Here is a 27,515-nt window from a genome sequence, read left to right on the forward strand (position 1 = left end):
TCACAGGGAAGAGCTTCTTCTTAGCACCTAATATTTTAGAAAGATAGTATTTTAATACAGTAGCAGAAAGCTGAAGAACTTGCTTCTTGGTTTCTGTTACTCATCATGTAATATTTTGATATTATTTTAAAAAAAAAAGGTTGGTCTTACATTTATTTTGTAGTATGAGCAACAACAAATGGATGCATATTTATTTTTATTTTTAGAAGTGGAAAATATGTCTACAAACCCATCATGAATCAGACATGTTGCCCTCAATACACGATAAGGTAAGAAGCTCAAAATCTACTACTGTGATTTGACTGCTTCAGATACGTTCAACTGTTTGTATTTACTGCTTTACATACGTAACAGCACTTGAAGGGTTTATCTCTTGTAATGATACTTTGAAGGTGAAATAAGTGATGTTGGGTTTGTGCATAGGCCCATCAGTGGCTCTCTGATAGTTCCCTGTAAGCAACCTGCTAAGTGTACACCCTTGCCTTTTGCTTCTGGGTTGCAATCAAAAGAGTCCTGTGATTGCTGTCTTGCTTGCTGGTTTCAGGTGGATTATAATGTCTGTATCCTACAAACACTGTCTTAGTAGTCCAAGTAAGAGAGGCTGTCAGTTAAACAGGGTATGAATAATTCTAGATATGCTTTTCCTGTGTAAGTAGTTGGTATCAATGCTGTATCTAAAGATGAATAAGTGAAAGAATCTATTGCATTAGCCTCCTAGGAAAGCTTTTATGCACTGCCTGAGGTCACCTTGGCATAACATGGCATAAAGAATGACATTATGCAGTACAGGTATTATGTGTGTATAGGATATTATGCAGTATAATGTTATTAACTCAAAAGTGGTGATAAAATATTTGACCACTTCATATAATGAAACTTAAGAAATAGAAAATATGTCTATAGTGTAAATTTTTTAAGTGGCTCCTTAACCTATATTAGTCTTGAAATAATCTTTCCCAAAAGCAGTGGTGGTAATCTTTTCCTTTTAAGGTGCCAGGCTTTGCATTTTCAGACCTCCAAATCTCACAAGAAAGTTCTGAAGAAAATGCTGAAGTTCCTTTCCAAAGGGGATGTTCCGAAAGTAGTGAGTGAAGGTAAAGAAATTCTTCATGTTTGAAAATGAATACTGATGGTTGAAAAGAAGATCAGGTACCTGCTTGAATGATCAAATGGCTGATATGCCTTGATCCGAGGGCTGGAGCAGCTCTGCTCTGGAGCCAGGCTGAGGGAGCTGGGCTGGGTCAGCCTGGAGAAGAGAAGACTCCTGAAGGGGAGACCTGAGAGCAGCTCCAGTGCCTGAAGGGGCTGCAGGAAAGCTGGAGAGGGGCTTGGGACAAGGGCCTGTAGGGACAGGCCAAGGGGAATGGCTTTAACCTGCCTGAGGGGAGACCGAGATGGGCTCTTAGGCAGAAGCTCTTCCCTGTGAGGGTGCTGAGGCGCTGGCACAGGGTGCCCAGAGAAGCTGTGGCTGCTCCATCCCTGGCAGTGTTCAAGGCCAGGTTGGACACAGGGGCTTGGAGCAAGCTGCTCTAGTGGAAGGGGTCCCTGCCTGTGACAGAGAAAAGGAAGAACAAGCAGGGAAAGGAGGGTTTTTCTTTCAGGTGATTCAACAATCACACCCCATTTATCCAACACCAAAGCCACCTATTTTCAGTTGTGGTGGAACTTGTGTTTGTTTCTGAATCGTTATAGTTTGCCTCTTGTGTGTATGTGGGGCTTTTTTTGTTCTTTTTTCTTTTAGTTGTTGTTTGCTTGAAGTTATGGCATGAAATTAGTTGAATGACCCATTTTGGCGGAGAAAACTGTTCTATAGTAATTCAGGGTTGTAAAGGAAGTTTTCTGTGTTTTGACTATAGAGTTGTAAAGTTTAGCATTAATGGTGCAAAGTGTGAGCTGTGATCATGCAGATTGAAATTCACTCATGCAGTTGTTAATTACTTACAGAAGAGCCTATGGATTCTCACATAGAGGATGTGGGCGCCTGTGATTTTGCCTACAAAGGTGAATCACATGTCAGTCAGTCCGAACTGACTCCCCTGGGTGTGGATCACGCTGAGAGGGTGGAGAATGAAGATCAGGACACAGGAGAAAAGAAAGAAGAGGGCAATGAGCACAAGGTGGAATCAGATTCTCTTCGGCTACATGCAGATAAAGGGACACCAGTCCCTGGAGAACCATCACGTTCGGCTAAAGGTGTTCATGCACCACCTAAGCCAGGTAGTAATTGGAATACACTGTCATGACTCGCATATTGTTGAAGTCCTTTGTTTAGTCTTGCCTAGCACATCAGTAATAATTTCTTTCTATTTCCAATACTCTTCCCAGGTTATGGAATTTTATGGTGTAAATTGACAGGTGCTGCATGGTACTTCTTTTCTTAGTTTTTCCTGAAAGTTGCATTAATTTTCATTATATTTATTTATTGAGAATACATACCTACAGCTGATAGTTTTCTGTGCGGTGATTGAAGCTTATCAGACATTGGGACCAGTTTCCAATTTGGGATACTTTTGTGTGCAGAATAAGATGTACATCCAGCTTTTCCTTTCCACTGTAGGATGTGGTGATTCAGGCTTTATGCACCTTGAGAAATGGTTCATAGAATCATAGAACATTTCAGATTGAAAGAGACTCATGAGGATCATCAAGTCCAGCTCCCTGACTTGGATTCCGTGACTGTGCAAGACTAAGAGCTGGATACAGCTTTGGCTGCAGGAGTGCTAGTTACTCAGTTAGGTTAAGGCATAACTTTGCCTCTTGTACAGCAGTAGGAAATCAGTTTAAGACACAAGAAAAACATCTTAGTGTTGTTTTTACATTTCTTCATTTCTGTAGGTTGTCTTCTTCTAGTACAATTTGTATTGTTTACAGCCTAAATACACCCTTGTGAATAACTTCTTTAAGACTATATTTTTTATGCTCTTACAGACTACTTGCCACAGATCTAACTGGCACTGGAAACACATAGGGTATATTGTTGTGTTGTTATTTTGTAGGGTTAAAGAAAATTGTATAGCTTTCTGCTGATTAAAACACCCAAAGAAGTAGAGATACTTCTGGTCCTCTATAAAAAAATGACCTTTTCTAGGTAAGCAGATTTAACAGATTAAAAAAATCTGTTTAGGAGCTTTCCTTGTTTTATGTATTGCTAACTTTAGATTAGAAAAGCAGTGTTGCTGGAGGATATGAGTAGCCCCGAGAAGAAGGACTTGAGGGTGCTGGCTGATGAGAAGCTTCCCATGACCCAGCTTCAGTGTGTGCTTGAGCCCAGAACCCCCACATGTGCTGGGCTGCACCTCCAGAGTGTGAGCAGCAGGTTGAGGAAGGGGGTTCTCCCCCTCTGCTGTGGTCTGGGGAGACTCTGCCTGCAATCCTAATCCAGCTCTGGGGCAGCAGCACAAGAGGGACCTGGAGTTGTTGGAGTGAGTCCAGAGGAGGCCATGGAGATGCTGCAAAGGCTGGAGCAGCTCTGCTCTGAAGCCAGGCTGAGAGAGCTGGGCTGGGTCAGCCTGGGGAAGAGAAGGCTCCTGAAGGGGAGACCTGAGAGCAGCTCCAGTACCTAAAGGGGCTACAGGAAAGCTGGAGAGGGGCTTTGGACAAGGGCCTGTAGAGACAGGACAAGGGGAATGGCTTTAACCTGCAAGAAGGGAGACTGAGATGAGGTTTTAGGCAGAAGTTCTTTCCTGGGAGCTTGATGAGGCACTGGCACAGGGTGCCCAGAGAAGCTGTGGCTGCCCCATCCCTGGCAGTGTCCAAGGCCAGGCTGGACACAGGGGCTTGGAGCAAGCTGCTCTAGTGGAAGGTGTCCCTGCCCGTGGCAGGGGTTTGGAACTGAATGAGTTTTAAGCTGCCTTCCAACACAAACCATTCTTTGTCATGCATATTTTCAGGACACTCTTATTTTTTAAATAACTAATGAAAAACTCTGATTTACTAAACTTCATTTGGGTAACAAACGAAGTGGCCACAGACAGCAGATGGCAGCCTTGGGTAAAGAGTCTGTGTGCAAGCCTGCCTTTTCTTTGAAAAAGGTGAGAGATACGGGTTTCAGTTCTGTGACAAATAAAATTAGGTAAAACTTTAAACACTGGAAACACAGATAAAGAAAGCTTGAGTCATTGTGCTCTTTGGGTTTACTTCTATAGAGGAGAAATACCCATAGAATCATAGAATGGTTTGGGTTGGAAAGGACCTTAAGACCATCTAGTTCCAGTCCCCCCTGCCATGGGCAGGGATGCCTCACACTAGGCCATGTCATTCAAGGCTCTCTGCTTTTTCCTTTCTGGGGGTTTAAAAGGAAATATAAAAGTGAATAATAAATGTATCAGAAAGCTTATTTAATTAATCTTCAGTATTTTTTTTAGGGTAGATGGTGTCATAGGTCAAACGTAGTTTAAAATTTTCCAGGTAGAAAGATGTTTAGTTTTCGTCTTGGAAAATGTAGACTTGTTCCATAATCATATTGTTTAATTGCATTTTTATTCCATTATAAGCAAAACAGGTCATTGTCCTCTAGGAATAATGGCCTGTTTCTGCACAGTTTCAGATGGAAAAGAAGGTTTGCTTATGTCTGCATGCACATTCATTGTTTTAAGAAGTTTTTCTTGCTAGCTTTCAGCTTATAGGAGACATGAAACAGATCCTGATACAGATGAAATACTAATTCTTCAACTGTATCATGAGTATTTTAAATAAACTCTTCCTCTGACTTGTTTGCCTGTGGACAGGGCACATAAGATCTGTAATTTCCTCATAGGATTTGTCCTTTTCTGGTGAATAAGTTTAGCTCTATGGATGAAACAAATACTCCAAAACCTTAGCTGAGAGGTAAGAACTCTAGATAATGGGGCTGTCTAAAGAGTGCCAAAGTCGTATTGACTTGTTTTCTAAGTCCATGAGATGCTCTCAGCATTTCAGCTCTCATGGAGAAACCAGACTGGGACTTGTCTGGGTGAGCCATTATGAGCTTGCTACTAGCTTACCCCAGGAATACACTTACAAGCTCTGTAAATTCTGTATGGTATGCACATTAAAAAGAATAGTTTATATCCTTACTGATGCTTAAAGATTTATCCCAATACAAAGTATTTTGCCAGTTTCTATGATGTGTCTATTGCTAAGGAAAGATTCAGGCAGTGGCTCTGAGGGCTGCAGTTCTTTGCAGGTGAAGTAACTCTTACCATATCAGTGAGCTTTCACAATACCAGTGCACTCACTGTTCCCTGTCTGCAGAGAGGTACCAGTGTTCTCATTGTCCATGGGAAGGTTTGAAGTGGATTGAGGATAAGAAAGATGTCAGTTTTAGCTCAGAAGTTACTGGTAAGAAGGAGGAGAAGGAAAGAAAGATCTAGCTATGCTTTCATAGGAGTGCTGGGAAAAAAACAGTTTCTGTGTAATTTCCAGGTGTTCAAGAGTCAAGTAGGATAAGCTGTAGTTAAGTCCTGGTTTGTATTCTTCTTTACTTCTTATAAATACTAGGGAGTTGGAAGTGTGTTTCCTCCTAATGCTTCACATGAAAGCACCTGACTGTCCAGGGTACTTGTCCAAATGACAAGGTAAGTCTTTTGAAAGCTGCCAGTGTCTTTTGCCAGTACATGGCTTTCAGGAGAAAGCTAATGGCTAAAGACTTCTCCAGCACTTTGTCATCATATTTGTTACAGTTTTGGTCTTGTACAAGATGTATGGCACTATTTCCCTGTATGGGCATAAGTTTTTTACACTCACATGAGACTTTTAATATATAGCTCTTTTTTGGCCTCCAATTCATCTCCTACTGTCCTAAAAAGTAATAAGAAATGCAGAATTAGAGTTACTTTTTATTACACTAGCTGCCTGCTGGCACAGTTTTGTGTGCAGCTTTCCTCTATACGGAACTTGCAACAGCAGCTCCTAAGCTGAGGCAGATATTCCTGGAAAATTGAGTAGTCCTTCCACCGCTGTTTGCAGCGGTACAGCAGATTCATACAGCTCTTACACAGCTTCTGGAGTGAGGTGGGGTGTTGGTTACAACATGGAATAGCAAATCCCTTTGTGCAGTGATGTCCAAGTTTTAGGTAGGAATGAGAATGTTAGGATAGATGTGTCTTGCTTTTTGTAATTTTTTCAAATTTGAATTTATGGATTTACAATCAGTATTGAGTTGAAATTATATTGTTTGGGGAAATTGATACTTCGCAGAATCATAGAATTCAGACTGGTTTGTGTTGGAAGGGAACTTAAAGCTCATCCAGTTTTAACCCCCTGCCATGGGCAGGGACACCTTCTGCTAGAGCAGTTTGCTCCAAGCTCCATACAACCTGGCCTTGAAAGTACTTGTAAGTAGATTATTTGTTTGGTAATTTCTTTTCAGTGCTTATAATGGGTAGCATAGGACCAGCCATCTTTCATTTATTATTTATTGAAGAAGATTCTGTGTGAATTTTTCTAGTCCTGGCATTCTCCTATCTTGGCTTTTTATCTTATATTTGTATTATACGTATAAAATTATTCGGCCTCTTTGCTGAGGAATATAAACCACTTGGCTTTCTGTTTGTGCAAGTGTTTGGATTCATTATGCTTTAAAAGCTAAGTTGTTGTGGTGCTATGTACTGTTTTCCATGGTGATCCATTTAGTGTCTAGCTTTGACTTCTGTTCTAAGTAACGTTTCACAAATAGAACATTATGGATTGTTAAAGACAGAGGTAGATTGATAAAAGTGGATTGATTAGTAAAAGTAGGCAATCTGAATATATTTTTTAAGCAAGGATGGAAGCTTGTATAGCCTTTTAATCTTCTTTTATGTGACATTAGTTGCACTGGCAGGAGGATGGAACTAGATAATTGTAAGGTTCTATCCAACCCAAACCATTTAATGATTCTGTGAGAGTGGCGCTGGTGTTGGCAGCATTTCTATACGCTGAATAAGGATTCCAGGTCACAAAAAAGAAATGCTTTTTGTGTGTGTGTGTCTTTTACGGGTTGTGGAGCCACCTGAGTTTTGGAGGTAGCTGTGAGGTTTTGTGATTGTGTTTTTTCCCTTCAGTATTTCAGGCTTGTCCTATAGGTATTTGGATGTAGTACACCATCGTACTATGCATTAAATAGGAGCTTTTCTTTGTGTCTGAGAGGGGAATGTGGCAAATTGATTTAAGGACAGACTTAGCAGGAAGTCTTTCATTTTAGTTGTTAAATATATCCTTGGCTCTGGGGTGGAATCGTGGTCGAGGTGTTTCCATGGTAAATTGCTGCATTAAAACAGCTTTAGGAAAGAATCATTGCAGCTGAGCTTGGCACTGAGCATGGTTGCAGTTGTAAATGTGAAATACCACGTTGTGTTCAGACCACAGTGTGCAGTTATTGGTGATTTTAACCGTTTCTTGTCAGTGACTATATAAGAACTACTTGTTTGTTGCAAAACATGATGTTTAATTCTTTGCCTGTGCCCTCTAGGGAAAGGGGCTGACCTGAGCAAGCCCCCATGCCGAAAGGCAAAGGACATACGTAAAGAAAGAAAACTGCAGAAACTCCTTCAGAACCAGACGTGTACAGTGGAAGGATCTCAGCTTCAAGCAGCAGATCAAGTTTTCCTCTTGCAAAACTCTAAATCTAAAACAAACCAGCCTAAAACCATTGAAGACTTCGTTTTTGTCTCTTTACCTGATGATGCACAACACAAATTAGAGGTAATAGCTTGTTCACTGGTGTTGGAGGTGGAGTAAGGAAAAGTCTAGTTAAGGAGGTTTTAAAATGCTTAGGTGTTTAGAATCTGTGACTTTATGGAATGAGAATAGTTTAAGTCTGGAACTGTATATGGTACTGCATTTTATATATATAAATATGTATATTATATGTATATTGCAGCTGAGCTCTGTGTAACCACAAGAGGGTACTCGTGCACTTGCAGTCAGTTGTAACAGAGCCCTGTACAGTTACCAAAATAACTTGCAAATTGCTTTCATACAGTGTGACTTGAAAATGAAAGACTTTGAGTTAACCGAGTGTTGAATGATGAGAGATTCAATATTTAGTTCTGCAGTGTATGAATGCTTAAGCTATCTATGCTAATGAGTCTTGACAAGAAAGCAGTAACTGTTCATAAAATTAAACAGATAGGAAGACAGCTGCTCTTTGTAACTGCCATCAGTATGTGTTGATGTCTTTGGAAGCTGTAAAAGTGATGGTAGAAAACTTTGCTAACTATACTGGTTGCCAGTAAATCTATTAGGAATATAGAGACAGTAAGCTGGAAGACTTGGACTTCCTAACTTTTGTTAATCATAAACCCTTTCTTTTTTTTTTCCCTGAAAGCTGTAAAACCATCTGAATATAGGTATTTTCCTGTAGTTACTGGTTATCAGTGATGGTATTGGAAAATAACTGACAAGAAGCCATGGAATTGATCCACCTTGCGAACTCCTTCAGCTTTGCTGATGAGTTGTATAGTAACAGACATATGATGGCTTTATCTGATCATCTGCATTTAGAAGATGCAGGTAGCATTTAAAAGGAGCATGGTTCCAGCAGTGCGATTCTCTTTGCTGCTTACTATGCTGTCAGGTGCAATTTGTTTGTTACCTAGATCAGAACCAAAGCTTTTTGTGAAGATAGAACCATACTCAAAATTACATGGGTTTTTGAAATGACAGTGTCCTTAAATATGCTTGAAAAGAAAGGCCCTGTTCAGGTAAGGGCATTCTTTTGGTTAGGGAGCAATCATTTTTACTAAAGAACAATTTTTAATGTATAGATGCTATAAATATCTTTTTATGCGTGTAAAGGTGATGGTGGGGAAGATGATCACTTCCTATTACAGTTAACTTATAATTAAATATGGAAACACTGTTTCATCTTCCTCTTTCAATTTGAAAAATGCCAAGGAATCCCCTTGGGATTATTGCTCTAAAACCAGAGTCTTTAGACTAAGAGCATGGGAGTGTTCCAACTACCATGGGTCTTTTGAGTATTTTTCAGTGTAGTGTGAAACTACAAGAAAATCTCTCTACAATGTCAATCTGCATAGTACTTCTTGGTATTATTTCCTGCAAACTATTTGTGTAGTTCTTCTATAGGCATTTTAGTTCTCTTTAATTTGTGCTTCGTAAATTTTGTATGCTACTCAGTGTATATATTAAAGCCTTCAGTGGCCTAAAAGGAGCTGAAAATTCAAAGGCTATTTGTTAATATGAATTAAATTGTGAAGGTCCTTGTGCAGGAGGTCAAAACTTCTCTCTGTTGTGATGTTTGTGTATGTATATAGTTATTGTATGACATTGTAATAATTAATGTGTTTAACTTCTTCTGAAGGTGAGGGTGGTGAGATCATCTCCACCAAGTTCACAGTTCAAAGCCACATTTCAGGAGTCTTACCAGGTCTATAAACGTTACCAGATGGTTGTTCACAAGGACCCACCTGATAAACCAACTATAAATCAGGTCAGAAGGCCAAATGCATTTTGGGCAGAACTCAGCTTCCCCTCTATTTCATGTGCCTTGTTTCTAGTAGAAACAAATGTGGATTTTATATCCATTGTATATTCAGGAGTGTGTAAAATACTGTGTCAAAGAAAATCGACATCCTGAAAGTGCAAATTCTTTTGATACCTTTTTGTGGGTGCCGCAGATACTTGGTTTTAGTTGCAGACAGAGAAGTTAAGGAAGTTATATGGATGCTGCTGGGTCAGAGGTAGAGAGGATGAGGCTGTTGGAGGTAGGTGTTGTGGGCCTTAAAAATACAAATCACATAAGAACTAAAACCAGCTGGACATTTAGCTTAATAACTGGTCTCACTGGCTTTGGTTTGTAATGCTTCCATAAGGATAATCAGGGCTAACAATTGAGCACACATATAAATTGTTGGTGTAAAGGTCACAGAAGCTGCATAAATTTCCTTAACTTTCAATTTAAGCCCTCCAAAATGTAATCTCTGCACTCCATCTAAATCGCACATTGTTTTCTTCTTATAATGCCCAGGCAGAGCATAATAGTTACCTGTCAGGCACACCACCTTTCTACTATAAGAACAAAAGAAAAAGAGCTAGTCAGGAGTTTGGAGACATATGTGGGAAGAATACGTAATTGTTAAAACAGGGCAATGAGTTATATGCCATTAAAAATAACGCATCTTAAAAGTCCTTGAGGCTGTGCAGTGAAAATACAATGTGTGCTTGGGTTGTTAGATACTTAGTAAAAAAAAATAGGTTATGTAAATTGCTTCTTTGGAGTGTTGTACCATTTTTATCCTTGAAGGTATCAACAGTCAGTTTAAGCTTAGTTTTAGTTGTCAGACTTTCCCCTGTAGAAGGTTATGACGTTTAAAGAAAACTGATTTCAGAGGCTTTGAAGTGGCTAGGAGGAGATCTTTCACTAGCCTTACCTTCAGAAGCGTGTTACCTGTTGATATGCACTTAAACCAGTCTGCTTGTATTTTCCTTGCTCTGAAGGTGAGGTTAGTACCTGTCTCCTTTGAGGACCCCCAGTTCAAATCATCCTTCAACCAGTCAGCCACTTTATTTGCCAAGTATCAGATGGCTGTACACAAGGATACACCTTCTGAGTGTGGTGAGAACGAGGTACAGTTCACTGCATGCACCTTTATGAAAACATGGTTTTGAATGCCCAGTTAAATGATGGGAAATGGTGTCTCTTAAAGAGTGATTCTAAATGTTAAGGTATTGGAGTTTCTGTCGGGGGTGGGGGAAGTGTTGTGGTTTTTAGCAAGGTTCTGTTGCAAGGCTCCAGCCCAGGGGAAGCTGAGCTGAAAAGGGAAGGGTTATGCACTATCATAACTCAAAACCTGATGTTAATGAGTTAAATGGAGCTTGTATATGTATATGGTTGTAAAGAGGTCTGGGACTGAGACTTTCACTGGAAAAGGGTAATAATACGGAAGTGCTTTTTTTGATAGAGCATCTTCTGCTTTAAAGCTGTTGGGTACCTTTTCCATATTTCTCTTTTTTTTTGGTGGTCTTGCTTAATTAAACAGGTGGAGGTTTTAAAAATCTTGAGTTTCATTCACATGTCATTGCTAAGCAAAGCCCACTTCCCAATTAGAACTCACCTTGGCAGTAGAAACACTGCAAAAACATTCCCACCAGCTGCTTGTCTGAGATTCAGTGAGAGCAGATTGCCTATGAATAAAGCCTGTTTTTGAAATGGTGCTTACAGGATGCTAATCCTAATTCAATAATACTAATAGGAGCACTTGTAGGGTTCTAAAGAAGCAGCAATTCTCTATTTCTCTGGCAGGTGGCACAACATTTTCATCAGTGGAATTAATAAAGTTGCTACCTCAGATCTGTCATTTCTGTTTACCACAGAAGTCCAACTTCAGTATTGCTCAACTATCTACTCAGACTTTAGTGTTCTTGTGAGCAATACCTTGTGAGCAGAAGTGATGCCCAGCAAACTGTGGCTGCTTTCCAGGTAGAATAAGAAAACCCCGTAATCAGTTTTGGCTTTAGTTCAGAAGAGTGTAAGGAGAGCTTTTTTGTGAGCTCTCTGTAATGCTACTGTGGAAAGCCATAACATTTATTTCCCTTTGTTTTGTGAAATAATAGGGCTTGTAACTGTAAGAAGTAGTCTGTGCTCTTTTTATAATTGCTGATCTAATTTGGATTAATGATAATAATGTAAAAATTGAAAACATGCCAACAAAGATTGAGCTATTTACTAGATTTGTACCAGACTGATTTAGGGACTTGATTTGTCTGCTATGATGGATGTTTTTCAGCTCTAATGCTCAGATACAGCATATATGCCCCCATGCTTTTGCTCTGAGTATCTGGTTGCTGCAGAGTGGCTGATAAGAACTTCATATACTTATTCTTTGTTTAGAATTATGGATTTATTTTTGAATACAGTCATTACATTATGGTGAATCAAGGGCAGAATCATGATGGCTGCTTGCAGTTCAGTTCTGAACACCAGTTAGCTCCCAGTTTAGTTAAGCTCTGTTTGGGTCAGAGTGTGTGGTTTGGTGTAGACTTGGGTTTAATCACCCACGGAATAGGGAGGAAAACTTACAAAGATGTATTAAGGACAGTTGAGGTTTCTGCTCTGTTAAGGTGTGAAGTCTATAGTGCGAATTACTGTTGAATAGGAAGGAGATTGATTTTATTTACTTCTAACAGTTTAATGGATTTTTATCCTCCTCTTTTCCCTTGTTACTTACCGAAGGTAGTTCCCTACTTTCCAGTGAGAAGATAAAGACAGTTTGTGCAGGCTTAGTGTAATATTCCTGGGGAGACACAAGACCTTCTCTGAAGCATCTAATAAATGTACAAGCTCAGTCTGATGCTGATAAGTTTTGATTTAGGTCTCTCTTTAGCACTAGCAAATTCTGTTGTGTGTTCACGTGACTGTCTGGTTAAGAAGATCTTTTGGTCACTAAAGCTCTGTCACTTCAGTCAAAGCATTTTGTATTTGATCACTGCAGGAAGTAAACTGAAAAATACTTTACACAAAATGTATTTTGAGGTAGTTTAGGAGCCTTTTTTCCTTTTCATACTGTGTGGGAGGAGAATTATCTGAATCGCTTTAAGAACAGAAGGTACCAAAGAGGGTAAAACTGATCCAAGTTATTGAGGTGAAGGGTGGAAAATGCTGTTTGAAAGACCTCAGACTTTTTCTTCTTTCTCTTTTTTAGACTTTACTATATCATACAGACATTATGGAGCCAAGTAGATTTTTAAGTAAAGATAGAATAAAATCCTGTCCTATACACAGTGCTTTTTATCAGGGGAGTCACAAGTCTGTGTTGGGCCTTAAAGTGGCAAACACCCAGGAATTTGTTCTGCATCTAAAAATCAAATATAGCTTTTAATCTGTGCAAACCAATCTGTGTATGGGGGATGAACCTCCTTTTTGGGGAGAGCCCTGCATGCTTTTGTGTCTGAAAAGTTTCTAGCTTAGGAAAAGTATTCTATATCTGGCTGAACACTTCATGTTCAGAAACCTGTCTACATTTAAGTTGAGAATTCACCAAAAATTGTTATGGGCACATATGAACTTCTTTTTGGAATATATTCTTAGATTGGATTGTTGGCATTACAATATACTGTCAGCCTATATTAGCTGCTAGACTAGTTTAATATTGTCATTATATTAAGAGGCAATTTTAGGAATAGATTTAGAATATTGGTGATTATATAAAAATAGAACTAATGTGGAAAGTTATAAACCAGTTCACAGCATTAACAAAAGGTGTGTGAACCACGAAGTTTGAGTGTGAAAGCAAACCCTCTTCTGCACCCATGTAATCTATATACATCTTTCATCAAGATTTTTATGGGAGAAAAGGAAATAGATGATTTCCAGGACAGGGAATCCATGGAATATTTGACACTAAAGGTGACTTTGGACTACTGGGTGCTCTCAAGTGCCACTTTGAGATCAGTGACAAGTGGTGTTTCAGTGTCCTTTGACAGTGGCTTTTCCTGAATTTTGGCTCTTCCTCCTTGCTTCTTCCTGCTCTTCTTCTTCTGCATCTCTCATGGATGTTGTGGTAGCACTAATTGTAGCGATTGGTCATTAAACAGAGTTCAGTTTGACATTTTGCTGGGGAGAGTCCTGCAATGGATTTCAGTGATGCAATGCCAGTTCCTGATAAAGGCAGTGATTTCTGTTTGTTCTAATAAAAAGAAAGGTAGCAATTCCACAGTGAAATAAACTTTTTCTAACTAAGTCCCAAAGTTGCTGCTACCCCTGTGGTGATGAAACTTGTCTTTGCTATGGAAGCGTCATCGCAATGCTGAGTACCATTCTCATTGGCGAGTTGAGAGTTTGATGAGGTAGAATGATATCTGGTATCTGTCTAATAAGTTTATATTCTGAGTTACTATAATGCTTTTAAACTGACGAGAGAGAAGATTTAGATTCAATATTAGGAAAAAAATCTTTAATATGAGGGTGCTGAGGCGCTGGCACAGGGTGCCCCAAGAAACTGTGGCTGCTCCATCCCTGGCAGTGTTCAAGACCAGGTTGGATGGGGCTTGGAGCAAGCTGCTCTAGTGGAAGGTGTCCCTGCCTGTGGCATGGGGTTGGGACTGGATGGGCTTTAAGTGAACTTCCACCCCAAACCATTCTATTCTTTTGTGATCTAAAAGCTCTCAGCTAGGTTAGTTCTTTAGCTATATTCAGTTATTGAGCTAAAAAAAAACCCCACAACGTAGTGCCTGTCATACCAAATGGAGTTTTACACATAACATTGTCCTGTAAAAATTTGAAATGAAGCATTTTTTTCTTCCTGCCTCTTTCCTGGTGAACTTAATGGTTGCTCTGGGGGCAGCAATGTGATAACACCTTGCCCATTACTGTGATTTTGAGGCTTTTTACAGTAGTCTTTGTCTTTAAGAAACATGGCTCAAGTGTAACTGAAACAAGTTATGTAGCAGTCACACAAGTTAGAAAACATTTCCATAAAAGATCATAAAAATTCTACAGTAGTTCCAGAAAGAGCAAGAGTTGAACAGTTTATTGCTGTTTAGACCTCGTGAAGCAAACGTTTTATTTCACATTTCATGAGTGTTTTATAATGACAAACTTGAAGGAAAATAGAATGTGTCTCCGTTCCCTCTGCAAAGCTGACTGGACACTCTTTGCTTTGTGCTTAACTAAATATTTGTCTTGGAAGTAAGGAGTTTCACAACACACAAAAGAGACACTGTTTGAGAAGGTGCAAAGAATTACTGAAATAGGTGTAGTGGGGTTTGTTTTTACATTCCCAGTGTTTTTTGGATTTGCCTCCCAGAAATCCACTTGAACTACTATAGAGAACTGAGTGAGTAGTGTGGGACATGCCAAGGAGCACATTTGGATCCATTTGAAAGCTGGAAGCAGCAGCCGGTTGCACACTTTTAGGTCTCTCTAAGCTATTTTCCTCTTTGTTTTGTAGCATTCTAGTGAGAGAATGCTTAAAAACTCCTTAGGTTTGAGGTTATTTTTAACCTGCTGTTGCTTGGCGTGGCAGCCATATACTTTTATAATGCTCTTGAATTAGTTCTTTTATCATTTTGGGTGATGGCAGCAATAAGCTGACGATTGGCTCTTCGTGGTCGCTGCTGCAGTGAGCTCATGTTGCAGATCCCTGATAACGCTGATTTAAAGTATTCCTTTATCAACCTGATTCCTCCCATTTACTTGCAAGACCCTTGTGAACTGTAGTGCTGCAGGTTCTTGGATTTTAGGCTTGACATGCCTAAAAACCCAGAGAACTTGCTCATCCAAGCAATTAAGTGGCTTGTTCACAGTCATATCATTTCAATTCAGATTCTTACTGCATCAGTTTGTGTTGTTTCTCCTGGTTTTGACGCTCAGTTTTCTATATAGCCATATGAAATTAAAAAGTCTTTACACTGAAACTAACAAATCCCCATTATTTTGTAGATAATTTTCTTCTGAGCAGACAAAGCCCCAGGGACTTTGGTCACCCCATGAGGGAATTGAAATCGTAGTTCTGAAATGTACATTCTGTCCCATCAGCAGTTATTTCTATTTCCTTAGTCCAATTCTTGTACTGAAAACTACATTTGAGACATCCATTTGAACTTTGTCTCTTTCCTTATGTGCTATGTTTTAAAGCCTCTTTCTTCACCTTCAGGTCTGTAGATATCTCTGAAACTGTATTTTGTTAGCATTCCTGTATTGTTGTAAGTCACTGTTGAAAATGCTGAATAGAGCCAGTTCCAGAATAAGTCTTATCTATCTCTAGACCTTAGGCAGAAGCTCTTCCCTGTGAGAGTGGTGAGATGCTGGCGCAGGGTGCCCAGAGAAGCTGTGGCTGCCCCATCCCTGGCCGTGTTCAAGGCCAGGTTGGACACAGGGGCTTGGAGCAAGCTGCTCTAGTGGAAGGTGTCCCTGCCCATGGCAGGGGTTGGAAGTGGATGAGCTTTAAGGTCCCTTCAACCCAAACCAGTCTGGGATTCTATGACAGTTCAAAGCTGTTTTTTCCTGAGCAGGCTATGATGTGTGACATCAGTAACTCTTGCCTTTAGAAAGTTCCTGAGCTACCAGGTGAAACTGTTCCAGTTTAGCATCCAAAGCACCTGAACGTCTTCCTCCACTTTCAAAAGGCAGGAGGTGTTAACACCCTGGTTTAATTACAGCTTTTTAAAGCTGTGCATGTGCTTTTACTTGAGCAAGTACTTTTGGGTTGAACCAAATCTTCCTTTTTTTTTCCTGCCCCTCCTGCCTTGATTTACTTCTCAATGATGCATTCATCCCTTAGTTTTATTAATTCTATTTAAGTTATTTCCTGTTGTTCTGTTAGTTCTTTCTGGCAGTTGCAGTTAGTTTGCACCAAAGTAAAAATGTTTCATATACATTGTACAGTTTTTGAAAGACTAAAGTTTATGTAATTCAGTTGAAAATTAAAATTGGAAAAGCATGGCTTTGTGAAAGGAATTCTGATTGTGCTTGTGTAACAGATTGAGTTATTTTACATGCAGCACCACCTTTTGACTGTGTTTCTCTCATGGTTTATTGAATCCTTTCTGAATTGTGTTCACAATAAGCTTGAGTATTAAATGAGTTTGTTAATTTAGAAACTGAGTCTTGTGTTTACTTCAGTTTAAATACATGTATAGATTCCATAGGTCCCTGGCTTAGGAAGAAAGGGATATGAAGTTGGTCTAGTGGAAGGTGTCCCTGCTTATGGCAGGGGATTGGAACCGGAGGAGCTTTAAGGTCCCTTCCAACACAAACCAGTCAGTGAATCTGTGATTCGAAAGGGAGAATAAGTGTTGAGAAGGCAAGGGCAGAGGTCAACTGATCTAAACTCATTAAATTCTCCAGCTTTATGTCAGTTAAATTCTCCCTTAACAGAAAAACCCCAACAACAAACACAGAACAAAAGATTGTTGGGATTTTGGGTAATTGTTTCTGAATAGATTTCTAGAGAAGATTGAGTCTTTTGAAGCTTTCTATGACTTAAGGAGATTGTCTAACCTGAGAACGTTAGCAAGTTTCAACAGGTAAAAGCAGCAAGACTTGCAATGGTGTTTTTTTCCCCATCAGATTGTGATACAAATTCAAGCACAGTTAAGTTGTTTTCTAGCCAGCAGTATAGGTAGCTGTAACAGTATATACTCCCCAGCAAGCAGAAGTCATGCTTTAGCTACACTTGGAGTCCCCCTTTGCCCTCAAAGCCAAGGGATTGTTCAGGAGGGCCTGGAGAACTGATAAACTATTTGAACAGTGCCGTTGGCTCCGTTTTCTCACCCAGAGGCTTTAACTCGCACTATAAAGCTAAAGTTACAGATTAAGAACTATTGGGGGTCTTCTGACATGAAAATTAGTAGCACATGGTTTATTATTTCTGAAGCCTGCACGTTCTAAACTCGCTGGCTGTAAGGACTGATGCAGCCACAGTGTAGGAATTTGTAACTCTGTTCTTTATTTAATGGAATGGAACAATTCAAATTCTGAATTACTTTTTATTTCTCTTTAAGTGTTATCTTTATTCCCCTTCTTGTTCTCTCTCTGTATCCACCACATCAAAAACCCCCTAGACTTGAATTAAGATACAGCATTCAATTTTCTAAACTGAGTAACTTAGAGGTGTGGTGACTAGGTCTGAAGTGGTTCATTATAGGAAATGCACAATCTCCTGCTTTCACCTTTATAGAAATTAAGTTTTCTTTCATAAAGTCTGTGTTCAAAGGTTTACCGTTCATCCATAGCTCAGCTACTGCTACATGTTTGAGGGGGGAGAAGTCTGAAGTAGATGATCTTAAGGTCCTTTCCAACTTTTAACTATTCTGTGATTCTGTAAGTAAGACTTCTACAAAGCCTTGATTATTTTAGCATCAACAGATGCACTTCCTTAGAGACACAGTCTTAGAGGAGGTTCAGGTTGTGTTCGCTTCGAGCTACAATGAGTATGGTCCAGTTAATCTTTGCAGATCAATATATATATAATCTACCAGAGGCTGTGGTTTTATTGCTGAGAGCTGTTTTATAGCACCTTCTGAAGAAAAAGGGTAGTTACTTAGGCTGTGTATGAAACTCTGTTCTAAGTCAGCAGCTTGCTTTGTTTGCGCTTACTGTTGCTTTCCTTCCTCTCCTCCCCTTCTCTGGAAAAACCAGGATGACTGGCGAGTAATCTCCCCATTTTTGGTATTCCTCTTTAAATGGAATAATCTTCTTGAATTAATTGAAGAAGTTCATAGAGTTCTTGACAACAGTCATGTTTTTATAGGTGTCATGTTCTGTTTATCAAACTTTGAATTAAAAGTTCTATTTGCTATTACTTTGCAGTTAGCATAATGCTGGTATATTAAATGTAGCCCTTAGAGGAGGGAGGATTAATCTGTGTAACACACATTAGCTTTTTAACAAAGGGATGTTTTGGGGTTAAACACATACCAGAAGTTTACAACTTTTAATGTGGAATCCACCAATAAGGAAGTATTTGTATCAAATAAGTAAATGATGGTAAATAAATACCTATTATGTTTTATTACTGTTAGGATCTTGAACAAGATCCAGCTCATTAAATCTTTGCTTTTTGGGTTGATTATCAGCAGCACATCACTTTGTATTCAGTAAAGAATGTAGGTTTGAAAATACTTGCACTTTCAGGAAGTTGATTTTTCTTTCTTTTCCTTTTGTTTCCTTTTCTTCTTCTTCCTCTTTAGACTTAAAATGGGCTTGCTTATGATTCTGGATGTAAATAGACTTAATAAATGTAAAAGAGATGAAGGCCCTAGTCCTCTTGCTTTAGTGATGGGGCAGGTACCAAGGGGATGGTGGGAAAAGGCTCTATATTGCAGGCAGGGAGAGAAGGGTAATGGGTAATTTAAAATGAAGACACCAGAAACAGACCTGTATTATAAGGTGATAATTCACCTCACGTTTTAAAAGTACCTTGGATAGTTGATTATTGTATCTATTTGTACTTAACAAAATAGAATATGGGACTTAAAGTTTATTTTACCTCTTAAAAACTGATGGCATTCTTCAAATAGATGGTTTTGAAAGAGTGTGTTTGACTGTTACTGTATCCTGGTGTGCTGCTAATGTTTTTCTTCCTTTTCTGCTTTGCATATTTGGACTGTCTTTCTGGGCACCTATTTCTGATGAATCTACCTCGATGCAGTTCACACGATTCCTCTGTGATTCTCCTCTGGAGGTATGTATCCATTTTAGATGCAAGTTTTGAAATGAATGTGTTCTTTCCTTTCCGCTCCCTGGGGACAGCAAACCATTATGATGTAGGTGGTATAGATGGGTAGCACAATGCTTATATCATCACTAACTGGTGAGGAAGGTCGCATTGTGTTTTCAAAGGAGTCTCAGAACTCTTCTGCTGGATAATCAGCTGGATAATAAGCTACCACTGAATTTCACGTCACTCCGTTAAGAGCCAGGAGCAGAAAGTGCTGTCTTTTCTGTTCTTGGTTTATTTCTATGAAAGAAAAAAATATATTACTAAATAACTTCCTAAACTTGAATTTGACTGCAGTCTGAGTTAAAAGTTTAGGGGAGATGCTGTTGCTTCATTTCAAACAAGCAAACTGCTATGGATTTCTAGCACTGTCTTTCTTGTTAGTCTTAAAGAGTTAAGCACTGTGTGACTGTAATGAAATTGTCAGGTTATAGTAATTACGCCAGTAATGTGATCTGTCGCAGCTTGACTGAATCCATGTGTGGAAAGTTTGTTGCTTTTCTCTGCCGAGTCCACTGGCCTTTACATTCCTGAAAGCTGAAGAGTAATAGAGCTCATTAGACTTTATAGGAAAAGGGCTTTTATCACCTCGTCAACTCAGGCAGCAGACTGCCATTATATTCTTCATTCCGTATGGCTACATAGATGTTGATGCTCGCTTCCCTGCCAGGTTTATACCAGTATTGTTACTTACAGACACTTTTTATTGACATTTCCAAGCTTGAATTCAATTTTGTGTGGCACCACTACACATGTCTTCAATTAGATGAAGTTAAATAAAAGGGGTTGTATATCAGAGGCCAGGGGATTCTTGGAATTCTTGATTCTGAAGCAGTTGCCACAAGCAAAGGTAGTAAGTGTGTAGTCTGTTTACTCTTTTGAAGAAAAATAAGGGAAGGTTTAGATTTTACTTTCAGTTCGTTCAATTTGTCATTGTTTGCACTGTCAATGTTGTTATTAGCTGCAAATAACACAAACACCCAAACTCTTCCTGGCTTTTTTTTACTTCCTCATTTTAATATTCTCTTCAGTTTATTTTGGCTATGGGCTCTGGCACAGAAAATGAGTAACTTAAAGATATGGTGTGTAGTAGCAGAAACGGAGGCAATTTTGTAGCAGTAAACAGGATAATGTAGAGGGAACTGTTTGGGTAGGTTTTATTCATCCTTTCTTAGAGGCTGCATTTAAACACTTGCCATTTCACCACTTCACATAGGCAAATACTACCTTGTTTGGAGGGGTAAAGCTACAGTGTCTAAGAGATGCAGGAGTCTTAGCCAAAAACCAGTGTGGCCTCATTCCCTGTTGTTGCCAAGGTGAGGGTGTTATGGCAGAAGGGCACAGGGAAAATATGGACTGCTTGGGGTGATTCCTAGTTTTTGCTGCTTGATTAGGAGAGTGTTTGGGCCCGTAGTTATATCTGCCGTTGTCCTTCCCAGGTTGTTCCATGTCATTATGATGCAGCAGTTGGAATGAGTCTCAGTGCTCAGATTTGTCGTAACATTCCACAGTTGAATGATCGTTTTATTTTGTTTAAAAATCCTTCTGTAATTGCTCTTTTGTCTTTTTCCATCTTGACTGATGCTACACCCATTTATGAAATAGATGATTTCATAAAACTGCTCTCAAAAGTATCTTTTGGAGTGAATTGCTAATTTATACATGTTGTTTTGGATGTGAGTCTGGCAGTGTTTCCCCCATGCATTTATATTCTGTGGGTTTATGAACATTTGATATTTCCTCTGCCTTTTTAATCATTCAGTATTACGGATTTTTCCTATAGTTGTTTACACTCGGCTCTTGTTCTTTCATCTTGAATACTTTTAAATCACCAGCTCAGTTTGCTGCAACATTGCTCAGTGATTCACCTACCAGTGTGGGGAAAATAATGGATTCAGCGCGATGGAAAGTGAGCTGCTTTCATAGCATCACAGACTGGTTTGGGTTGGAAGGGACCTTGAAGCTCACCCAGCTCCAACCCCTGCCACGGGCAGGGACACCTTCCACTAGAGCAGCTTGCTCCAAGCCCCTGTGTCCAACCTGGCCTTGAACACTGCCAGGGATGGGGCAGCCACAGCTTCTCGGGGCACCCTGTGCCAGCGCCTCAGCACCCTCCCAGGGAAGAGCTTCTGCCTAAGAGCTCATCTCAGTCTCCCCTCTGTCAGGTTAAAGCTATTCCACCTTGTCCTGTCACTCCATGCGATTTCCATTATGTAAATGATTATTTGTTCTCACTTTATTGCCTATAATCCATGTTGAGATGCTTTTGAATTTTAAGGAACTGAGAGATGCTTGTGAAACTAGATCTTTGTCCTTTGAAAAGCACATCAGCTTCTGCTCTGCATTATTTGCTTTATTGGTATGTGTTAATTATTAGGGGATCTAATAACAAATGTTAATGTTGCAAATCTGTGATTCCCAGGGTCATCTTCTGTAGAATGTCATATTTTAGTCAGTTCAAGGCACTGCTCAGGATTAAAATCAAAACTCATTTCATTTGGAGATCTTGGGAAACTGCTGTTTTCTTCATCCCACCATGATGTCTGTGGGGTGATACTCAAAAGTCTCTTGCCACTGAAGTGCCTTGTACCTTCACAGCTTCACTAATCTTTTTAGCATTTTAAGCTTGCTATAACTGTCCTGATTAAATAGCTGACAGTATAGCTCACATACTCTACTTTTCCAGTAAGGTGCGTAAGTTAGCTCTGTAGACAGTGTCTTACATTTTGATGCAGTGAGTTGATTAACTTTGTTTTGATACAGAATTTATCAGGTTGGAATGAACCTCTCTAGATCCAGTTAGTCCAACACGAGCAGGTTTAGCTAGAGCAGGTTGTTGAGGACCATGGGTTTTGAATATCATCAAGGATGGAGGCTCCACAGGCTCTCTGGCCAGCCTGTGCCATAGCTTGACCACCTTCTTGGATAAACCCTGTTTCCTTCTGTTCAGATTGAGTGTGTTGTAATTTGCAAGCATTGCCTCTTGTCCTGTCAGTGGTAACTACTGAGAAGAATCTGGCTCCTTTATCTTCATTCCCTCCCATCAGGTATTTCCAGATGTTGATAAAACCTCCCCATGTCACCTGTCCTTGAGGCTGAGGAGTTGCAGCTTTCTTAAACTCATTGTATACAGCAGATGCTCGAGCCCCTTAATCATCTTTATTGCCCTTATGGACTTGCCATAGTAAGTCTGTATTTTAACTGCATGGGGAAGACGCATCAGTGCTGAGCAGAGAGGAGAGCTCACCTCACTTGATGAGCTAGTGCAGCCCAGAGTGCTTTTGGCTTCTTTTTCATCTGTGAGGGTGCATTGCTGGCTTATTTTAATGAAAACATGCAGTGCTACCTCTGTGCTGACACAGTATTTGTAGGCTGCTTTCACAGCATCTCCACTAATCCCTAATGAAAGGAGGACATAGTACTGAAAAGGAAATATGTTGCTAACCAAGAGATAGAGATCAGCCATATGGCAGGTTGTGTGTGTGTACCTTTGGGAAAGGAACTGCTGGAATGAATCAGTTTACTTATTCAACAAATAATTTCCACTGGAGTGTAGAAGTCCAGGGTTTCCTGGCTTTTTTTTCTTTTTTCTGTGTAAGGGATAGCATGGATTTCATGGCTTCCTCCTCCCTCTATCCACAGCAGAGGATAAAATGGAAAAGGTCAAGATTGGGAGTCTCATGAAACTTTAGAGAGAAAAATAATCATGATCATGCAGTTAGTATGGTCAAGACCCATTCTGGGTAAGGGTGCGGTGCCTTCTGCAGTTCACACTGGTCTGGCATGTGCGCTAACAAGTGTAATTTCCATAATAATAATAATAATAATGAATTAATACAACATCCCTTAAAAGCAAAGACCAATGTGCTTTGGAGAAAATTGAGCACTGTCATCATCACTGAAATTTAATTATAAGCAGTTACTGCCTGGGGTGGGCTAATTGAGGCAGTATGTAGTACCAGTTGCTATTAAGTATTTAGGTTTTAATAATGCGTTGTAAAATATGAGCAATCAAATGTGTCCATGGAATCTTTAGCTGGCAAAATATGAAGATGGATAGGATTAAGATGGGATGGAATATATTGTGGTTTTCTCTGCATTATAGTCTAATCATTGGAGAGAAAATGACTTGTTTCAAGTCTGTTTTGTACTGGATTTAAGATGTGGTCTTGGGAAGAAGTTCTTTATAGTGAGGCTGGTGATGCACTGGCACAGGTTTTGATTTTGGCACAGGATTGATTCCAGGGCTAATATATAATTTTGGGTAGATAAGGTAAGCCATTATTGGTGGGGCTTGCTCCCCTGATGTCCCTGGTATATCTTATATCACCTTTTACGGATGTGGTCATATCAGTAGTGTGAAGTGGTATAACCATAACCTGCTTCGGGAAGATGTTTCTTATTCCTGACATGTTTCATGTCAAATTCTCTCTATGGTGCCTGAGAAATCAAGTTAAAAGAGCCAAGTATTCACTGAAAAATTGAGCAAACAAAACGCAAGCATTGTAAAGGGTAAAAACTTTTGAAGGAGGAAGAAAATGTTACTGTTTTCAAAGCCTTATTTCTTAATGTAGTGGAGAACCCTGAATGTTTAACCTGAAATCAGTGCTGTGCTTATGCTGTTTGTCACAGAACATAAGCCCTTTGTGTTCATGACCTTTCACTGTAATTGCATTAGGGAAATAACTGCAGTTTATGCTTTGCTAGAAGTTCTTGACTGATGCTAACACTTCAGTTTGCAGAAGTGACCAAACCCATCCAATGCCATTTGGAGGTTTGGGGTTGCACACAGACACAGCATTTATTTAACTTCAGAAGACTTTGCTCTGAGTGAAAACCTTTTCCCATGTTGGCTTAGGCTGTCTTTTTTAACATTCATTAAACCCTGTGTGTAGAGTTCTTGACAAAGAAAGAAAACGTGGTTTAACTGAAACTTGCTTAACCAAGTGTGTGTTATATTATCAATCACATTTCCCCTGGGCTTGCAGGAGATGATTCACTTTTTCTGTCACCCTAATGGCTGAGAGGAGAACTTGGAGACAATCTCTTACTTAACTGTGTCCCAGCTTTAAAGTTTTGCTTCTGACCACAGGATTTCATTTGGCTCTACTGAAAAGTTATGGATACGGTATGAAACCATAACTGTTGAATAAGTAGGCTTTGCCTGAATGAGAAGAAACCCAGTTGCATACACTGCAGACTGAGCTTTCAAACGTTTGATTGTTTCATTTTTCCAGTATTGGTAGTTCTACATCTAGTTTTCTGCCCTGTAACTGTATAAAAATGCAAACCCTTTATTGTATGGTCTTTATTTTGGGACTTCTTTGTTGGGGAAGTCAGTTGAACTGATTTTTGTTCACGTGATTGATTCCTTTTGACACATGTGGTACCAATTAGAATAACTTCCACTGCCCATCATCTCTTCAGTCTGCGCTACTGTATCAAAATACTTGATTAAACCCACCTTCTGTTGTTGTAATGCAAAACAGTTGGTAATAGTAGGCAATATTGTCAGATTTATGGAGTGAGAAGCGGCTTTCTGAAGATCTGGCAATGCAGTGAAAAACATGACTAGATGGATAATTAAGTTGAACGCAGTGGAATTTGGGATTAAAGTAAACTTGACGTGGGAGAAAATGGCATGCCAAAGTTGGTTGTGTAATACAGTTTAAATTAGAAGATCGTTTTCTTCTTAATTTGAAGCATCAGGTTTTGGCTCTAGGTGCTTTACCCTGTCTGGAGACATACTTCAGTGCACATCCAAACCCACAGCGCACAACAATAGCGAGTTCCTTAGGGGGTTTGTAGAAGATGCTCTGATGTGGGCTGACAAAGAAGTTCCACAGATTTGTTTGCAACACAATTCCAGGTGCTTGGATAAAAGGTGTTTTGTTGGTCAGGAAGAGTACAGCTCAGAGTAAGCTGATCAGTTCTCTTTATAAATGCTTTTCTCAAGCAACTTTAGTGGCCTCTCTGACAAACTGATTTTTCCAGTGCTTGAGGACATGGGGGAGAGAAACACTGAGGTCCTTGCTGTGACAGTGTCAGAGGAGCCAGGAAGCCAGAGCCTGCCTTGGGAACAGCCAGCGCAGTGAAATGTCTGTATTTCACCTTTCTGCCTTAGGGCTTTGTCTCTTGTAGGAGAGTAAGGAGGTCAAAGAGTATCTGCAGAATTTGTGTGTAATAACGTGTTAATAACTTGATGAATTGCATTGTTTTATCATGCCACTACTGTAAGTGGTGGATGGCAGGGGCTATTTGCAGATTCCTGGCTGGTAGGATTGCTGCCCAGAGAAGCTGTGGCTGCCCCATCCCTGGCAGTGTTCAAGGCCAGGTTGGACACAGGGTCTTGGAACAACCTGCTCTAGTGGAAGGTGTCCCTGGCCATGGCAAGAGGTTGGAACTGGATGAGCTTTAAGTTTCCTTCTGACACAAATCAGTCTGGGATTCCATGATATGTAGAGTTTGCCCATCATAAATACAGCAAAGGTCACAAATATGAACTACTGTTGTTTTACCTGCTTCTCAAAGTCCTATTTTCCCTTTTCTAAACACAGACAGAAGGAGTAATTTCTTACAATATTTATTTCTGTGTTAACGCTCTTTCTCAAATCAGTTTTTATACTGAGAGTCTGCCTGTCAGACAATCACATCCCTCTTCATTCTTTTTGCTCAGGCAGAGAATGCACCAAATGGACCAGAATGTGGCTATGGCTCTTTCCACCAGCAGTATTGGCTGGATGGGAAGATAATTGCTGTTGGTGTCATTGACATCCTGCCCTACTGCGTGTCCTCTGTCTACCTGTACTATGATCCAGACTACTCTTTCTTATCTTTGGGAGTCTACTCTGCATTACGGTAAGAGGACTTTTTTGTTATCTATAATAGTAAGAATTGATACTTGTTCCTCAACTTGAGCTTTTATTTCCAGTCTAAGCACTGGTAATAGTAAAGTATTTGTGGTTTATTTATATTTACTTATTTCTTATTAATTCTCTGTGGTTGGTTGTATTCCAAATACGCTTGTAATTGCCATCCTTGGACAGGGATGGATCTTTCTAGTTAGCTAAATACTTTTACAGACTAAGAAAACACTCAGAAACAAAATACCCAGTTCTTATTGCCCTTGCAAATAATTTAGTATTGCTTGGTCTCAGCAGGAAAAGCCCCTGTTTTGTTTGAATAGAAATAATTTTTCCTTTGACCTTTTGCTTAGCCTAGTCACCAAATGAAATGAATCACTTTTATAGTTTTATGCACATAGTGATCATAAATAAGAGAGTACCTAAAACCTGTTGTCTTCTGAATTAGTAGTCTCCTGTTGTACTAGCAGTAGTACTTTCAGGTATGTTAATCTCATTATCTTTGTCTTCAGAAAGCCTGATGGGACAGAGTAATCTTATGAATGTTAAAGCCTTAAATTAACTATCAGTCTAGTCATGCAAAACAGTAGGGGTTGTGGGTAATGCTTTTCACTGTGAGTAAAACTTGTCTGCTAAACCTCAAGTTCCTATTCTTCTTCCATGAGCAATTTTACGATTTCATTGTTATTACAAAGGAAAAAAAATAACCCTAAAGAGTGGAAATATTTGTGCATCTCCAGTGGTCTGTGTCTAAAAGTCTGAATTATCACTTTCCTGAGGCATTCAGTGGCACTGGTGATTTTAGAAGATTAATCAAAATTAACAAATTTACGTAAAATGTTGGAACTCCTGTGAGTTAGAATTGTTTTTTTCTGTCAATGGTCTAGATTTTTAGAAGTGTTTTATTAGATCTGTTAGGATTTTTTATTTACATAAGCTAGATATTACTGCCTGTAAGAAAGCTGGAGAGGGGCTTTGGACAAGGGCCTGTAGGGACAGGCCAAGGGGAATGGCTTTAACCTGCCAGAGGGGAGACTGAGATGAGCTCTTAGGCAGAAGCTCTTCCCTGGGAGGGTGCTGAGGCACTGGCACAGGGTGCCCAGGGAAGCTGTGGCTGCCCCATCCCTGGCAGTGTTCAAGGCCAGGTTGGGCACAGGGGCTTGGAGCAAGCTGCTCTAGTGGAAGGTGTCCCTGCCCATAGCAGGAGTTGTCGCTGGATGAGCTTTAAGGTCCCTTCCAACACAAACCAGTCTGGGATGCTGTGATATTTGAAATTAGACTGATTATTAATTTTTCCATGCAAGAAGAGCATATAGCATAAAAAGTCAAGTCCTTGTAAGAGAGTTAGCTTTTAGTATTTGTACATATCACATTACTTTATGTAATAATAGACTGACATAATCCCTGCTTATGAATTCTTGAAATGATTTTGAATTTTCTACATAATAAATTGAGAACTTTGTGGGCGCAACATGCGTGAATGGCTCAACTAGAGAAAAAGCAGCTTATA

General features: G+C 39.7%; 1 protein-coding gene across 5 annotated transcripts in view; it reads left to right on the forward strand.

The window, feature by feature from the left end:
* Positions 1 to 27,515, forward strand: part of ATE1 (arginyltransferase 1) — an 85,233-nt gene that overhangs the window by 3,315 nt on the left and 54,403 nt on the right. For 2 of the 5 annotated variants that reach the window (XM_061458600.1, XM_061458598.1), the window contains exons 3-9: positions 207 to 269; positions 991 to 1,094; positions 1,945 to 2,217; positions 7,430 to 7,662; positions 9,284 to 9,412; positions 19,074 to 19,106; positions 25,819 to 26,000. In XM_061458600.1, the coding sequence (XP_061314584.1) occupies positions 207 to 269; positions 991 to 1,094; positions 1,945 to 2,217; positions 7,430 to 7,662; positions 9,284 to 9,412; positions 19,074 to 19,106; positions 25,819 to 26,000 (1,017 nt within the window). Of the gene's footprint in view, positions 1 to 206; positions 270 to 990; positions 1,095 to 1,944; positions 2,218 to 7,429; positions 7,663 to 9,283; positions 9,413 to 10,419; positions 10,549 to 19,073; positions 19,107 to 25,818; positions 26,001 to 27,515 lie in introns of all 5 variants that reach the window. The other 3 variants (XM_061458602.1, XM_061458599.1, XM_061458601.1) reach the window with 2 other exon arrangements.

The sequence above is a fragment of the Pezoporus flaviventris genome, unplaced genomic scaffold, assembly GCF_033815535.1.
Source record: "Pezoporus flaviventris isolate CSIRO_AGI_PZ_B2104156 unplaced genomic scaffold, CSIRO_AGI_Pfla_v1 ptg000029l, whole genome shotgun sequence".
NCBI lineage: Eukaryota > Metazoa > Chordata > Aves > Psittaciformes > Psittacidae > Pezoporus > Pezoporus flaviventris.